At 34.1% G+C, this 19,022-nt stretch overlaps 1 protein-coding gene across 17 annotated transcripts in view; it reads left to right on the forward strand.

Annotated features, from left to right (window-relative positions):
- LOC123539652 (zinc finger protein with KRAB and SCAN domains 5-like) overlaps positions 1 to 19,022 on the forward strand; it is a 118,763-nt gene that overhangs the window by 68,260 nt on the left and 31,481 nt on the right. The window contains exon 5 of one of the 17 annotated variants that reach the window (XM_045324363.2): positions 16,331 to 17,006. The exons of 9 other annotated variants lie outside the window; for them this stretch is intronic. In XM_045324363.2, coding sequence (XP_045180298.2) covers positions 16,331 to 16,815 — 485 coding nt within the window. In that variant the 3' untranslated portion in view covers positions 16,816 to 17,006. Of the gene's footprint in view, positions 1 to 1,036; positions 2,109 to 2,829; positions 4,166 to 4,850; positions 5,409 to 6,219; positions 6,476 to 8,161; positions 8,806 to 10,564; positions 12,028 to 13,014; positions 14,692 to 16,330; positions 17,007 to 19,022 lie in introns of those variants that run through there. 7 more of the 17 variants (XM_045324348.2, XM_045324347.2, XM_045324352.2 and 4 more) reach the window with 7 other exon arrangements.

The following is a 19,022-nucleotide window of genomic DNA, read 5'->3' on the forward strand; positions in this document are numbered from 1 at the left end:
TAGTCAACAAAAAACAAAAACAAAAAAAGAAAGAAGTAAATGAAAAAGGACTTGATGGAAGGACTAAAACAACAAATCTAGTTTTTATGGGTATGCAGTTTTTGGCATTAAGTTTGTGGCAAAATAATTAGGGGAAAGTGACATATGCAGAATTTCTTGAGAGACATTTGAGAGTTGCCAGTGTTGTGTAGGCTAAGCAATTGCAGCAGAGCACCAAAAAGCTGTCTGTAGCAACAAATGTTCCGCATGTACAGTAGGAGAACATTGCTGAAATAGGACATGTGCCGCTAAGCCATAATTTTATGTGAAACAGAACATCAAGGATTGGGATTAAACTGGTACATTCAGATTTTGTTTTTTGTATTTGTGAACATTTTGTCAATATGTTTGAGCTTCACAGTATCTGGTCTATTTTTATTTACAGTTGATTTAATATTGATAATTTCCAGATGTCAAAGCATTTAATATGAAAAGAATATGATTCAAAACAAAATAATAAAAATCTAGTTAAAATATCATTTTGGTTTTTTCTTGTGTATCTAGCATGTGCCAGAGTAACTAAATAGAAAGAGTAGAAACTTCACAGGTCGCCAGACACAATAAAAATGAAACTGTTGCAGGCTCACTTTAATTGAGCATGTATGTAATGATGTACTGATACGTAAAATAGAAAAGAAATTGTTGTTTATTATAGTGACTTTTGCGGTCATAACAACTATAAACATCTGTACAAAAAAAAAACACCCGACCAAGTTGGTCTATAAGTCACTTTACCTTTAACAATAAAGTATAGAATGAACTATAATAAAATAGATATAAACCGATATGGCAGGCATGCAATGTATGTTTAGTAAAAATGCAAATCAGTAAGTGTGACTAAAATAAATATGCATAAATCTATCATTTTGTTTATTTCTCAGAAAATCAAGATTGGTTTAACACTTCCTGATTTGTTTTTGTTTTTCATTGAAGAATTTACAGTTTGTTTGTTAATATGCTGAATGAGATTTATAAGCTATATGTGTTTTATTTGCAGGAAATACTGCCGAGAACACACAATTCAGTGAAGTTTTGGGATCTGCAGCTGTCTGCGAATATTGTAAGAAGATTTTCCCATCCCAGTCTCATCTGAAGATACATGTGAGAAAACATACTGGAGAAAAGCCATTCAAGTGTAACATCTGTGGGAAAAGTTTCAGCAGAAAAGACACATGTCAAAGACACATTGTCGGTGTTCATAGTGTGTTTACATGATCCTTATATCTTACTTGTAGATGACGAAGCAGTTTACCCAGGATGTATTCTAGTCAGTTAAAACACTAATAGGGATGCAAAAAAAACTTTGTGCGAGAAACTTACTGTTGGTGCTCACAATTTGAAAACATGACCCGTAGCTACACAGTTTTTAACATTTAAAAAATTTGAGATGATACATTGTTGAAAAGCCATTTCACTTGTACTATTCTGGAAAAAGTTTCAACTGTAAATCCTGTATCTCGAAATCATATTTTCCCCTCATTGACGTGGGTTCGAGCTTCACTCTGGGTGTTGTATTCTTCATTGTGAGGAAGCCATCCAGCTGGTTTACAGAAGGTCGGTGGTTCTACCTAGGTGCCCGCTCGTGATGAAATAATGCACGAAATGGCACCTGGGGTCTTCCTCCACCATCAAAGCTGGAAAGTCGCCATATGACCAATAATTGTGTCGGTGCAACGTTAAACCCAACGGAATAAATCATATTATTACAGTTCATATTTTGAATATATGACCATTATCGGTAGGATAATTAATGATATTGATTCCCAGTAATGTGTTTGTCTGTTTTGATACAGTAATTTGAAGCTTAAATGTAATTTGCATTCATAAAGTTAATTAAGTGTTCTGTTGGCAGTTTTGTTAATGTTATATGACTGAAAAGTATGTGAAGTTGTTGCACCAGCATGCAAGGCTTCTTGCAAAAATAGATTTAACAAAGTAATATGATTTTACTCAAGGTGACTTGCTTGTTTGTCTAGATTTTCTAATTTAGTTATCATGTCTTTTGACACTATTGGCATTGCTGTATTTGTATTTGAGGTTTGCGTTTACTGCATCAGAAATAGTTTGAAAATAAAACACTCTCTGAATATTTGAGTCTTTTTCTTAGCAAAGTTAAGCAATTCTGGAAAAGCTGTTTACATTTGTCAACAGAAAAGATAGTGTGACATGGAAGTGAAATGACAATTTTGGTGTTTATGGACAGAACATCTTTTATTATTTGACAAAAACACATGGACTGTAAATAGTTACAGCTCCCTGAGTAAATGATATATATCCAGACATATATATCCAGATATATATCCAGAGATATCCATATATATATATATATATATATAGCACAGCAAAAAGATGAGCAGAATTGGAATATAGATCTTGAAAATTTATAAATCTATGTATCAGTGTTATCTTGTTGTCTGATTTGTGAAAGTTAGAAGTTAGTTGTATTGATGTACATAAATGTCAGTTGTTGTACAACTAGTTTTGTATGTCATTAACACTGTATGGCCCATCACTGTATAAAATTTCTTCACATGAAAAAATTTCTTGTCAGAGTTTTAATCTCTGTCCTATGTTTTACAAAAGTGAAATATTTGCTTAAACAGGTCATAGGGTTGTTTCAGAGCTACCATACGAGACCAGCATTGTTGAGTAGACTGAAATGAGGTTTATTTACTCATATACATGTCCATTTAGAAAGTTTATTTATGCCTTTGTTTTAGGTTTAAAAAATAACAACAACAAAAAAAACTTGAGAAATGTCACCAACAGACGTTTTACTCTACTTTTCAGGTGGTCAATTTGCAACACAACGATTTGACAGAACTGTGCATGTCCCATTTAGCATGAAAGGTAGTAGCTACAGAGGCAGTGCGGAAGAATGCCCTTATTGTCAGAAGATTTTTCCATCAAAAGCGCATCTACGAATACATGTGAGAATTCATACAGGAGAGAAACCATTTTCATGCACTTTCTGCGGGAAAAGTTTTAATCGGAAAGACAATTGTCAGAGACATATGGTGTGCATGCATAATGTAGCACCAGACACATTCAAAACTAGACCAGATCAGTTTGAAAGTAGTTCTTAACAATTTTGTTTAACCCTTACCATGCTAAATTTCTATATTGAACTTGTCCATCTTCCAATTTGGACAGTACCATTAAAAGGGGTGCTTACCAAAAAGGTGCTGGCTGAATAGCAAACAGTGCAGATCATGATCAGACTGCATGGATGTAAAGGATGATCATGATCTACACTGGTCGCAAAGGCAGAACCAATCGTGTCAAGCATGGTAAGGATTAAGCTCAACCAGTGTTTCGGAGTATTTGTGTGTATTTTTTTACAGAAAAGTGGAAGAGATACAAAATTGATTAAAAAGAAAATGAACAAAAATAAAGAACACAATTTCAGAATGAAAAAAAATCGAAACAACTAAAAAAACAAACAGGAAAGAACAGAGAAATGGAAAGAAAGGTGTAAACATTTAGAAGGTACTAGACACTGCATATTAGATCAGAAACTGGTCAGTTCATAATTGAAAAGGGAATAGGAAAGACTTAATTTCTGACAGGAAAGAGATTGTGAAATAGGGGTAATAAAAATCTTTGTTAATAACTCTGAAAGAATACCTCAGTAAAGACTAATTATTTTGAAGTTTCTAGGAAAAAGACCAGAAAGTAATTTTCTAAGCTGAAATGAGATCTGATTGAAGTGACTAGAATGGAAAAGGAATGCTTGTGTTATTGAAGACTAAATTAATGGACTTGTATGAAATAACAATGACAGTACATTCAACTGAAAGGGGAGATAAATATTTTGTAATTACTTGAAAAGAATTAGAAATACACAATTTTTAAAAAATTGGAAGTGATTGTTTTGTTACATTTATATTCTTAACAGAAATGAAAACTACAGGAGGTAAACTCGCTGATGAAAAAGTACAAGGGCAAATAATTATTGATGGTATCTAGACCCTCCAATACACTGCTAAATTCTTTATTTTTATCTGTTAAGACAGCACATACAACACAATAGGCAGCCAAAATATTCAATTATTTTGACATGTTTCAACCAAAAGACATACCATTTGAAGCTTTTTAAGTTTTTTCTTTTTGAGTGTAACATTTTAATGAAAAATGCTGCCTTTATAATGCGTTTGTTGTTGTTTGAGTGTTATAGTGCAATTTTGCCCTCCCAACGAGCCCGGCCATGATTACCCAAACACTAAAAGAGAAAAAAAAAACAACCAAAAAACTGATGCTCACTTTAGTTAAGTTAAAACCTCTTTATAAGTGTTACCTGTTATATTATCAAAATAGACAATCCACAGAGGCATGGGTAACGGTTTCAAAATAGACAATCCACAGAGGCATGGGTAACGGTTTCAAAATAGACAATCCACAGAGGCATGGGTAACGGTTTCAAAATAGACAATCCACAGAGGCATGGGTAACGGTTTCAAAATAGACAATCCACAGAGGCATGGGTAACGGTTTCAAAATAGACAATCCACAGAGGCATGGGTAACGGTTTCAAAATAGACAATCCACAGAGGCATGGGTAACGGTTTCAAAATAGACAATCCACAGAGGCATGGGTAACGGTTTCAAAATAGACAATCCACAGAGGCATGGGTAACGGTTTCAAAAAATTATTAAAAACTGCTGCAAATTATGTAGACAATGGCCTGTAAGATATTCTTAGGATACCCATTTAACAGTTCATACATGTAGATAATACAGTAATACATAAGCCACATACCTTAACCTTGATTAAGAAACTGAATTAAAAACAATGCTCTTTGTGTTTCTAGGTAGCCAAATGCTTGAAGCCGGACATATTGACATGGATGGAATAATTGACAAGACATGTCCCGTGTGTAACAAAGTTTCAACAACAAAGTCACATCTGAGAACACATATGCGAATTCACACTGGAGAAAAACCGTTTATATGTGGCGTCTGCGGAAAACGTTTCAATAGAAGTGATAACTATAAGAGACATATTATAACAATGCATACCACGTTGTTATCAGGCCAATAAAGCACAAATAGGACACTTAATGCCCTGTTTAAAACTGTGATCTATTTTTATCCTAAATGTAGAAAAGCTCTTTTTCAATTTATCAATGGATATGAAATGTAATTTCATCTGAGAGATACACAGTGCAAACAGAAATTGACCGGCCAGTGTCTTGAAGTACACAAAGAAATTAAAAAGAAGCTGATACAAGAATAGAAAATGATCTTAATTTACCAGATGTAAAACATCTCCAATTATTACAAAGCAATTTTGATAAAAATCTGTAATTTTGATTCAACTGCTGAATAAATGTTGGAAGAATCTTGACTAAATGAAATTTGAAAGTGTTTTCCATTTTTCCTGAATATCTGGTGTAGATATATTGATTCTTATTTTTTAAAGGAGAAGAAAAGAGCTGATATGCCATTTTTCCATGATATAGATTGGCATTCCTACATCTGTATGGACTGAATTAATGATGAATTATTATTAGCTGTCCAAGTTTTGATCCTTGTAATGAGGTCGTCTTATGATACTGGTAATGAGGTTGTCTTATGATACTGTTTTCAAGGAAGACAACATACAACATCAGCAGGTGTCATTACCTTTTTTCCACAAATGTTGTTCACTGTTGTTTTGGAACAAAACTGTGATAACTATTAAGTGAATGAGTAAATAAAGTAATGGAATTACATTTTGATTTCGATGTAAACTAAAAATAGAAACTTGGGAGTTAGGAAAATAAATTCCTATGCCTAAATAATATGAGCCTCTTCATTATTAGTGTGTTATGCTGTTGAAAAATACTTTTATTCGAAAACATATGTTTGCTTATATACAGACCAGTGTGTTATATTAGGAAAGAAGTTCCAAGTATTTGTTTTAATAAAACCACATTGTCAATCTTTGAGGTTAATATAACCTATGGGTCTTTGTCATGCACCTGTTGAAAATAAGATAACATGGATACTCTGTGTTAAAAAACATGTAGTTGTTGAAATTGCCAGCATAGACTTACAAGGCTGTTTATATACTGTTACACCTACTTGTGCTGTATTGGGTATAAAGTGCCTGTGTTGCCAAGCTTAGTTATGTTTGAATGGTAAGCTGTCTACATTGATATAGTACATGTTACTAATATATCTGTTTTAATTTTTTAGGTTTCAGTATGAAGAATATTTCAAGCGAGAACCTTAAGCTTCTGAACATGAGCCAAGAGGATCAAATGAAGCTCATTCGATGTCATCTCTGTGGAAAAATCTTTGCGTCTAATTCACATCTACGAATACACAAAGTTATACATACTGGAGAGATGCCGTGGCAGTGTGACCTATGCCAAAGGAAATTTAATACAAAAGGCAGTTTGCAGAGGCACATGAAGAAACTACATGGTGTACACAGGGTAAAGAGCTAAACATAGAATTATACAAAAAGGCACCCTACAGTAGCTTTGAAGAAACCTGTGGTTATATTGTTAAACAAATGGCTGCAGAGGCACTTGAAGAATTATATGTTGTATATTTGGTAAGCGCTAAACATAGTTCTAATTAACTTGCAGTTAAAGAAGCTTGTGACAAAGCTTGATAAAAACAGTGTAAATTTCAGGCTCTTGACGTAAAGGAACTTCTTGTTGTTTATATGTTGAAGTGCAAATGATGTTTACCACAGACTTGTAACATTTGTAGTTGACACCTGTTAATAGATCTAAACAAAGGCATTTGAACAGTCATGACATTGACAAAGAACAAAACATGGAAGCCTGATTGTTACAAAAACAGTCTTGATTGGAATTTTATGGCTAAATATTTTTCATTTGTAGCTCAAAGCAGTCAGCTTAGGCACTCTAAGAATAGTTATATTTACTTTGCAAAAACTGAAACATGAAATTTGTTGTACAAAGAAGTCAAGAGATGTTTGGAAGTGGTGTACATATGGCAAAAAATACCAAATGGACAGACAGTCTACAAAGGCTATTGAAAAATGTTACATAGCAAAAAATGTTTCCTTGGAAATTTATTACAAAAGACAAGTCTGCATAGGTAGTCGCAAGTGATGTATTCATTACAAAACAAATAGAAAAGTGCTGCAGTTGAAAACTGATTGTGCCGTGTACACGCATGATAAAACACTTAATGCATAAGTCTGTTGTTAAAGGCAATCTACAGAAAAACGTGCAGAAAATTCATAATACATTCTTGTTACAGAAACAATATTCTACATTCTTTATATATTATAGTATAAAACACTGGCATTTGATGTTGGTTAGATGTTGAAATATATAATTATTGTAGACATAAAGAATTAGTACTATTTGTTTAAAGACACTAAGAGTTTCGTTACTATTGGTAAACATATTACCAAAGAAAGTTATCTTCAAGAAGTGAGTCTGCAAGAACAAGTAAATTCATATAGAATATATGTCATAAACATAATGTGTATATTTGTCAAATCACTGAACACAGATCGTTCATCATGTGAACATGACAAAGAATTTATCAGTTTTTTTTTTTTTTGGTTATTTTGAACCAAAGAAAAGCTTGGACATATGTTTTTCATTGCATGTGATTTATTGCTATCTGTTTGAAATAAAACATGAAAAAATACATAGTGTCCTTTCATTTCACAAGTTTTAAATTGCCTGTAATATGCTTAGTTGAATTTAGCACTGTTGTACTCTTCGAAAGATTTTTGACTGGTTGTGTTATTTCCAAGTCCTTTATTGATTTATGAAGTTGTGTTCTTCTGTTGAAACATTTTTATTGAAGACAAACAATTTTTGTGTTAACCAGATTATGACTGATAGTGAACTACGGTAGATTGGGGGCATTGTATAGGTTAGACTAACTTGAGGCTGTGTCAATCAGCCAGGTCTCTGGAAGTTGTTTGCCAATCAATGCCTGAAAAAACAGATTTATAAAGGATGTCCAGGTATTCACTCCACTAGTTATTCTTCTTAGCTGATTGTGTTTTTATGATGAAAGAAAAATAGTAAAACAACTGCATTGGCTATGGGAAATTTAGGTGAAGGTTTTGTCATGGAACTCCTTGTTGGAAACTTTTGGCTTAGCATGATAATAATTATTATCATTGTATATATTGCAGGTCCTGACATGCCCTTTGAAGGTTTGGTTTCTGGTCCAAGTCTGACTGGCGGAGCTGTGCACTGTAGGGAGTGCAACAAGGTATTCCCGTCCAAGGCTCATCTAAGAGTACACATGAGAATTCATACTGGAGAGCAGCCATACCAGTGTCAGCTGTGTGGAAGAAGATTTAACCAGAAAGGAAGCTACAAAAGACACGTCGTAGCTGTTCATAATAAATTTATTCCATAGACTGATGTCAGTTGTGTTGGAGAAGTGTTTTCTCATGGCACGGCTCATTTATTTCATGTACTGGTGTGAAGATTGTGAGTCATATACCTAGAAAGCAAACTGTAACAGATACTTGATTGAAAAAGTAACATGGAAGTGTAGTGAGATATTTTTGTTGCATAGTAGCTTTCTATCATATAAAATGAAGTTACAGCACCTGTCATTGTGAAGTTCACCAATTCAAAGATGTAATAATTTCACATTTTTACCAAAAGCCTGTATTAAGAAGAAAGATATACAGGACAATGTCATGTGAGAAGAAAGTTATACAGGACATGTGATTGCAATGAAAATTGACTTTGTTCTGTAATTAACCTGTGTCAGACTTTCAGTGATGTAATTACTGTCGTGAAAAAGTAGTTGTAGGCAGCAATTTAAAGTTTTTGCACTCTAGTTTTTGGTTTCTTTGAAATATCAGTTTGAATAAAGTTTTTATGGAAATCAAAAGGCTTGTGAAAAAAAAAGTATGTTTTTCACTAAATTAAAGTGTTGCAGTAAACTAGACTGAAATATAATCTGATTGGATAACAATTTCTGAAGTTGTAGAGAATTTTTCTAATGAAATTACCAGTCTGTTGACTGACATGTGGTGTTGACACTGGCATGTCCTCATTGAAGGGTCATAAATCTGTAAACTGGTGACCAATTAAAGAGACATAAAATATATTTTAAATGATTTTGACTTGAAAGGAAACCTATAATTTTAACAGAAAATTTGAATTCATCACAAATAGCAGCTTCCTGATTCACAGTGTACACACAGAGTAAATCTTTGAGGTTTAGTGACTTGAACAGGTAGATATATCAGTATGTGTGAAAAGGTTTAGAAACTACATACACATTTTCATGGATCATCCACAAAAAGTAAGTCTTTAGAAACTTAGCTACAATGGTTGATTTCTAGAAACTACAAAGTATGAATTTGTTTTAGTTTCAGCCATCTGTAAAATTAATGGTGTTTATTTTTTTTATTGAAAATGATAAGAAAAAGTCACGAAGACTTACATATGGGAAAAAATGAGACCATTTTAGATGTCCAGTCTCCACCTTTAAGGTAGTTCTGCACGTTTGAAAAACCGGAAGTGATGGCGTAACGTCATTTATGCGGAAAACGTAGAATAAACCCTGGATTCGGCGTACGAAATGAAATCAATTTATGAATTAATCGAAACATGTGAGTAAATTTGTTATATGGCACTGTTGCTATTTCTAAAGTCAATATGATATAAAACATAGACCCTTAAAAAAATCAAAATAATTCTTCAAATTAACCTGAATTGCCCGGTTCCCTTTAATCATGGTAAAATATCTCAAAGTAAGCACACGGACTATACATTTATTTCACCAAATTATAGCCATGTTTATTTACAATTGTGAGAAGTGTCATCAAAATCTACATTGTAGAAAAATTTTCGCGAAAATGTTATGAAAGTTATGATTTCCCATAGACTCCATTATGAATATTGCGTGAGTCCAAATTTTCAACCAGCCTAGCAAAAAATCAGCACACGACTCTATCTTTTTATTTGCTGAATTTTCTAGGTATATTTTGAAGTTTTGAAATTGGAGTTTAATCAAATTCTACATTGTAGAAAAAATTTTGATCCAAACGTGCAGAACTACCTTAAGGCAAATGCATTCAAAACGCAATATTTAAGTGCAGTGTTTTGAGGGTAGTGAATATCCCAGCTGATGATATGGTGGGATTTGTTGTTGCTCGGTACAGTGGCTCTGTCGGTGCTAGTTCTAAACTTGGCTCCAACAAAAATAATGGCATACAGATAAATGGAAGTTAAAGCTCTTGAATATTGTACACTGTATCATGAGTGGTAGTCATGCTTCATGTAGCTGAGAAAAAGCCCCACCTTAATACTCTGATTTATTCTGCATAATTCATTAAGATGTGCATAATAAATGCCAAAATCATTTTGATGTTTAGATGAACAGTTTTTAAAAGTCTTGAGAGTATTTTTTTGTTTGATTCAACTACCCATGTAAAATGCATTAAAATAGAGCAAAACATTTTCTCAGCACTGTTCAGGATCTAGTTGATATTGTAACCATAATTTTTTTTAGCTTTAGCATTGTTTTCAAGGTCTGACACCAAGTAATGGTATTCTTTTGTATATTTCAGGCTTCAGCATAGTTGAAAGTGAAAGGGCCATGGATAGAAACTTCCTGTTTTCTGCAGACAAGTTGAAAGGATTGTACTGTCCTACGTGCAAGAAGTACTTTGCGTCTCCATCAAATTTGAGAGTACACATGCGTATACATACTGGAGAGCGACCATATAGCTGTGAAAAATGTGACAAAACATTTAATCAGCTTGGAAGCTATAAAAGACACCTTTCCCTAATTCATGGGATTACTAACTAACTTGTGTACATGCTTTCCCTAATTCATAAGCTGTATCAATTGTACATTGGTTCATGGTTGTGCTTCAATTATGTGTGATAATTCATTGATGGAAGAGAATGCATTTACTTATTGTGTCTATATAGAGAGGATATAAACTTGATTATATATAAGTAACAAAATATTTGGCTATGGTTAGTGTTACAGACCAAATAACTACAATTTTTCATGGTTGTGTTTCCATTATAGTGCATTTCCATTGTTGGATGAGAGTGCATTCACTTATCATTGTATTAATATAGAGAGGATGTAAACTTTATATTATATCAAATTACTTGGATGAACAAAATATTGGGCTAATTGTGACAAAATCAAATAAGAATGGAAGCTGTAAAATGCACCATGCATAATATTAATTCTATAAGCACAATGAACTTCTGTTTTACATACAGAAATTATCTAAGTATAATAGATAGGCTATAATGACCAGTGTGTAGCCATTTCATTTCACGAGCATGAAACTATTTTGTGTGAAACATCTTCTTTTTCTCCTTGGGGTTCACTGTGTGAAACATGAATTCATGGATTTCAACTTTTGAATATAAGATGAATTTTACTTGTTCATTGGGATTTCATTTTGCAGAATGCCTCAATTACGAAATCCAAGAAAGTTAGTCGAACACAAATACTAATAATACCAGGCTATGTATGATGTTCTTCTTCGTACGATGAAATTATAAACAGTTGTCAGTATGATACCAGTGATACACGACTTTACAGCAAATCTTTCCCCTTAAGAGGACTTTGATACATTTAACAAATCTTCCAAGGCAACACTTTGTTTTATGCTATTACTGACAGAATACTTTTAAAATTTTATACCCATTTTAAAATATCAGTTGTTAATAACATGTTAAAGGAACAGCACAATTGATTTATGCAGTCACATAATTTTATTTACCTTGGTACTGCAACCCATTTTGAAAAAAGTCACAAAATATGAAATAAGAAGTATATTGCATTTTGTGATAAATTGGAGATGCCTAAACACTTGTTTAAAACTGCATTTTTGAAAGAGACATGTATGCTTATTATTCCGACATGAACTGCAAGTTTACTTCATTAAGGTCAAATTATTTAAAATGAGAGATAACACGTCCACAGCCACTTTTAAAATGATAAGTAAAATGAACACTTGCTTTTGCTTGACAAGTGTTTTTGCAGGATTTCACAAGCAAATTTGTATGTGTAGTTTGTAAGTAGGTTGTATTGTAAATATATGTTACGTAATTATCTCTTTTGTTTAATAAAAACAACTTATATGATAAGAATTTCTTGTTTGTATTAGTTTCAATATTTCATATTCCATATACCGTATTTTCCCGTATTAACGCCCCCGGGGGAGTTACATTTTCGAAAGAGGGGGCGTTTATTTGAAGTAAAAGAATAAAAAATGAAATTTCTTACAAAACTTAAAAACATTGTTCAAACTATCTGTAAAGTGTTTCTGTGTTGTTTAATCCCCCCAAAACGTAATTATTTGGCATCCAATTTAATGCAGTGTGTCTTTTATGCATTTAAATACGGTACCTCGTGTATTCCATGTCTGGCTTTTTGACACGCTCCCGACACTACACATTATGTCATGACCCAAACAGCTGTGTACTCCAATTACATTTTCCTTAGTACATGCGGGTAGCTAATAGCGCAGTACACAATGTCAATGGTTTGACACGCTGCTGTGCCTGCTTTTGAATTAAAAGTTCTTAAAACTGCCGAAGAAAAGGGTATATCGTAAACACATTGCTGCAAGTTTGTTTAAAGTCGGTAGGAAGCGTGTGCACGAGTGGTGTAAAAACAAATCAAAAATGTATTTACTGTACCGTTTAATTTTCTGTTTGATGATTGGATACGTACTGTACTTAGTACAAATGTTTTGGAATTACGGTACATGGACTGTTTAAAAGTGTGTTTAATTTTCAATACATTGGACTTTAGTACTGTAAATTACTTATTATATGGACTTATAAAAATGAGGTAGGTGATTTTTTTCCCGTTCTTGTTGACTTTTTTCCCCTCCAAAATAGGTGGGGGGGCGTTAATTAGAGGGGGGGCCTTTATTCGGGAAAATACGGTATCTCCCTTCAGTTGTCGCTAAATTGTTAGTTAGATATTTCTGTAAACAATTTTTGATTCATAACGTAACTTCATTCCAACTGTTTCTTTCAGATACACTGAGAGGGCTGTTTAGACCTATGGTTCCTCAGGCAGTGCAGATCTCTGACGGTGGCAGGAAGCACGTGTGTCCTGTTTGTGGAAAGGTCTTCCCTAGAAAACTCCACCTGGAGAACCACAGTCGCGTGCACACTGGTGAACGTCCGTATGTTTGTGAAATCTGCAAGAAAAGTTTCAATGTGAAAGGCAACTTAAGGTCACATATGACCACACATATAAAAATGGATTAGAACAGAGTGGCTGACCACACATATAAAACTGGATTAGAACAGACTGGCTGACCACACATATAACACTAGATTAGAACAGACTGGCTGACCACACATGTAAAACTAGATTAGAACAGACTGGCTGACCACACATGTAAAACTGGATTAGAACAGACTGGCAATCAGAATTCATTATAAACTGGATACTGTCTTGACAACTTAACATATTAGATAGGCATAGGACTTGCATCATAATATAATCCTGTTAGACAATTTATGTCAGTACATTTAACCATTGCCTGTTGTTGATCATTATTAGGGATCTAGTTGCTAAGTGTTTGAGATGGCTTGCTTTGAATCGTTTGCCCTTCACTGCCGTGGGGTCAAAACCTTTCTTTGGATGTTGAAATCTTTCATTTGAGGAAGCCATCCATCTGGTTTATGGAAGATCAGTGATTGTACCGAGATGTCCATTCCTGTCTGAAAAAATGTTTGAAGGAGCACCTAGAATCTTCCTCCACCACGAAAAGCTAGTACATGTATGTCAACATGATTATGACCTACAGTTGTTGGTGTGATGTTAAAGCCAACACACAAAGAAGGAAGAACAAAAAACAAATGGATCAAAACAAAAATAGATTCATGTCAAATTATTTAAAGGATGACAAACTATGACTACTCTCAGACCTTTGTCACATTGGTATGTGTTGACTTTAATCCAAATATGCTTGAAGCATAATCAATATGCAATGGCTTTTTCTATTTTCTGACCTTTTGTATAATTATAAAAGAATCTGAAAACCTTTCAGGTATTGCATTGTAGTTCTTACTCATCTATTGATCCCTAAGACGGGTCAATTTCAAAGCATTGCTGTGTTTCATAACATACTAATGTGTCATAAGAGGCTCATGCATTTTACCAAAGTTGCCCATGGAAAACATCTGCAGCCACACAGTGTTAGAGCTTTTGCTGTTCCATAAATATACAGAGACATAAGATGGTATTAACCCTTAGCCTGCTAAATTTCTAAAATGGACTGGTCCATCATTCAATTTGGGCAGCACCACTTATTATTCAAAGGGGTGTTCACTGAAAATTTACTGACTGAATAGCGAACAGTGCAGACCATGATCAGACTGCACAGATGTGCAGGCTGATCTTGGTCTGCACTGGTCGCAAAGGCAAAATCATTTGCCGGCAGTAGGCTAAAGGTTAATTACCTGCCTGACAAAAAAGACATGCATTAGTTGATGAGGAGGGAGAGTATGTAAGCTAGTTCTGTATATACAACTGTCCATATGCAAACCAAGAGATCCTTTTGTAGAGAATACACAACATTTAACATCCTCTGTTAATTGTGTTTAAAATATACAAAGTACTTGAAAATTAGTCTACATACAAAACATTTGTTGTGAAATTATTTCTTGATTTTGAGTGAAGGAGACTGAGTGTTTTCCTTGTCATATTGGTTTTGAAGCAATAAAGTTGTGTTGCAAAAATGCTGTCTTGTCTTCTAATTTAACCTTAACCTTTATAAATTTCTATAATGGACTTGTCCATCTTTCAGTTTACAAGGGGTGCTTACCTAAAGATACTGACTGAATGTCGAACTGGTTGCAAAGACAGAATCAATCATGTCCGGCATCATAAGGGTTAAATGCCTGTGATGTAATATATCATATCTGTCAGTGGGATAAATAAGTTTTGGTGTGTACCATTATACGTCCCTTTTGGAATGCCCAGGATGTATTATGTGATTGTGCATTCGTCTGTCCATCGTTTTAAAGTAGTGACTTGAAACTTGGAATAAAGGTAGATGGTGATGAGATGAGATGCAGAGTGCAATATTACTCCTCCTATCCGCACATAAATCCTCCATCTGAAGTAAATAGGCGTCAACATCAAACCGCCCCAATTGGATGTACTCATGTATTGAGTGTACTATATACTGACTAAAGGTTAGGGTTAGGTTTAACGTAAGTTTAATTGTGTACATTCAATGCCTAGGTACACTCAATGCGGGAGATTTAATGCTGACCAGTAAATAGGTCTCATAAGTCTTACTTTCATTTATTAATTTTTTTCTCTTGAAAATGCTTATAATCAAAAAGTATTTCAGCTAGAAATCCCCAAATAGCACAAGACTTTTGCCCATGTTATGGTATTATTCCCCTTGACCCAATAAAGGCAGTTTTCCCCCCTTGATTTGGTAAAAAAAAATGAAAATGCTTATAACTCAAAAAGTATTTTAACTAGACTCACTAAACTTCACATAATGATAAGTAAGCACATGGCCTTTGCTTACATGTAGTATTACCCTCTTGACCTAGTAAAAGCAGAGTTATTCCCCTTGATTTAGTAACAAATGAAAATTCTTATAATTAAAGAAGTATTTAGCTATGTAGAATCACTAAACCTCACAAATTGATTAATTAGCAAATGACCTTTGCCCACAAGTAGTATTATCACCATTGACCCAGTAAGAGCAGAATTTTTTCCCTTTATTAGGTAAAAAATGGGATTTTTGACTGTATTTAGGTAACCTATTGGTGGATCTTCCTGAAACTTCACAAATGTAGATGACTGCAAGGCTGTGGTGTGCAGGCAATTTTATCTCGATTTAGAGTCATTGCCTGTTAATTATTTTTCACTACATAAATTCCTACTTTACAAAGTAAATTTATTGATTGATGTTAATGATAAAATAACACAGCAGATCATTACAGGATGGCTGTACAGGCATATATTTCATCAGAATCTCACAGTTACTTTTTTTTCATTGGATTGTTTCTTTGTCAGCCAAGTCCCTCCCACCAAACATTCCATGCTCAAAAGTATGCTCTTGTTAAACTTTTCATCAGCTGACAACTCTTGATTAACTTAAAACTTGAACACTTATTTCAATATATTTACTAACATTGGTAGTAAAGTGTTTCCTGTGCATTGCAGTTTGTTTAATATTAAGTGTTTGTAAACAAGGATACTGTTATACTAACAAAATGACTTCTAATACTAATATAAGGATAAGTGACAATAGACTTTTGTGCAGATTGTTGTAAAGTTATGATTCAATTTAACATACCGTTATTTCTGATTTCAGAGGAGCTACCAAGATTTCTGTTGGACAAGGAGACTTCTAAGTCATACCAAGATCAGCTGTTTGATATTGTAAACATGGCAGGACAACGTGATGCGTACAGTGCAAGAAATGGAAACTTCTGGGACAGCTCTCAAGGGCCAGGGGATTGTCATTTATACTTGAATCAGAGAAACTTTGATGGCTTTCAAAGAGGCTCTTTGTCTAGCACTGAACAAGCCTTCAGAAACTTGCAGAAGAGAAATGACATGTCTAATCTAGCTCTAAATATAGACCCAATGCCCATGAAGAAAATAGGCGGTCTTTCACTGTATAAATGTGAGGAATGTGGGAAGTGCTTCTCAAGAAAGGACTTTTTAAAGAGGCATGCTATAATTCATACTGGGTTACGCCCCTTTGTTTGTGACATTTGTGGTCGAGGATTCAATGTGAAAACAAATCTGACGGCACATAAGGTTAAACTACATAGTAAAGTGAATGCGACATAAGGTCTAGGGTCTAATGGAGCTACAAAGGAAGAGAAGTGATTATGATACCTTGGCAAAAGGCCATACGAATACAAAGCTAATCAGTATGAAAACAGTTGATACTGCTGGTTTATAAAGTTAAACTACATCGAAATTGACATGGTGAATTTGGAAAGCATCAACAGTATAATACTAAGACATGTTTTTAGATAATCCTGTGTGTTTTCTAATGTTATTGAGGTCAGATGGATTGTTCACTATGTTTTTAACTTTATGTCTCTCTTCTTGTTGCAAGTAAGCATGATTATTTCAACCAAACAAGCTTAATATCTTAATATGAGTGAAATATTTGTACACTAGGACGCCGTTATAACGCTGTCATCGGGGTCCAAGGTTCGAGCCCCGCGGATCTAGCGGGGTTAAATTTATAACGCGGGTTGATCGTATCAGCGGTAAATGCAATACCCCACCCATTGGTAATGTATTAGACGTATTTTGGACGCTGTTTTATGTTAATAAGAAATAAGAATCGTATAAACAGGACATTTATTTACCTTAAATGCTACTGAAAAATACATTAAAAGAATTATAACGCTGTGTCATCTTCTCATTTTGTCGTGATTCTAAAAGAAAGTTGAAATTGTTTATCCCGGAAGTAAACATGTATAACGCTGTGTGAGGAGTGCGATGTCATGAGAATTACGTACGCAATGCAATTGCTCTGGGGGTTTATGTAACTAAAAGAGAAAAAACGCGGACAGTCTTAAAAAAATAATTTTGAATGCATGAAGAAAATCGATAAATAAGATAGAAAATTGTTAAATCGCCGTCGTTAATATACGATATTAAAAAGGGAGAACATTCTCAATATGGCTTTCAGTGCGTCGAATCTTTGCAAATTCCGACGAACCGAGAATGATGATTATGAAAAACGGCTGCATTTTATTACAAAACTGGGCCTGTTGTTCGATTTTTATTCACTCGAGTGTTAATGTCATCCACTTAATTGGTGCAAACTTAAACGGTTTGATAGTTGACTGACCGATCTTCCACGCTTGTTAATGCAAACAGTTTAATTTTGACACGGTACTGATTGCCTAATTGTCACAGGTCTACATGTATTGAAACTTTAAGAAAGGCGATACGCAAACAAGTAAGCTAGCAGACGATAATTGATTTTTGTCACAGTTGTCATGGAAAGGTGTTAATGTACACGTACTTGATGTAGTTTTAACGCTGGTTATGATCAAATTAAATAACATCCGCGATTTTTTTATTTTTTTTTTATTTTTGATTTTTTTTACCCTCTAAAATTTGGGAGCCAAGACGATACAGCGTTATAACGAATACCGCGGTATATCGAGAAGCGTTATAACGGGTTTCGAGTGTATTGGCCAAATGTCAGAGGTCATGCTAATTATCCAGTGTCTTTAATGAGATATGCAGTTGTAAATTGTATGCAAATTTATGTAATATTGTGTCACCTGAGTGCAGAAACTAGAAAACTGCATAAAAAACTTAGACAAAAAAAACTTCCATTTTAGTTTTATTGGGACTTCCCACACCTTTCAGGAGAAAAATAATTTCTCATGAAAATCTGTAAAAAAGTGAGTACTCTGAAAGTGACTAGTTGTACAAACTTTATATTGACATTAGGGTGGTGGAACCTGTGCTCGCGGTATTCCTATGCTCGCGGTATTTCGATAAATATGCTCTCTGCAGAAGCACTAATAAAAATATTTCATCATGCTATGTTCAACACCGACCAGTGGTGAAATGCCTTTACAACAAACGTAGCGACAGCCGCGCGTGCCGCTCACGTGACGGATACAGCAGCCGATACATTTTACGCAATCTGTATCCGTCGCACAAATCTCACACATATATGTCAAAATCACTAAACTAAAGTTAGTTTTTTAGAAATCATGCATTACATTCAGATATAAGATAGATTTAAGAGCAAGGTGTGATGAATGTGACGCCTGGCTACACTACGAGTGCCTTTCGAACCATGAAAAGATCGATGTTGATCTTAGTATTTTGACAAAGTCCAAATGGTTCTTTCTGAGATGTAGGGAGGAGTAAATTTCCTACACACAAAAGAAGTGTAGAAAACATTAGCGAGTTAATCACTGTCGTTGTTTTAATCTTTAATACTTGAACATTCTGTTTTTAAACAACATTATTATACGTTTTCAAGCTTTGTTCTAATAGTGACTCCATTTCGG

Source organism: Mercenaria mercenaria, chromosome 16 (assembly GCF_021730395.1).
Source record: "Mercenaria mercenaria strain notata chromosome 16, MADL_Memer_1, whole genome shotgun sequence".
NCBI lineage: Eukaryota > Metazoa > Mollusca > Bivalvia > Venerida > Veneridae > Mercenaria > Mercenaria mercenaria.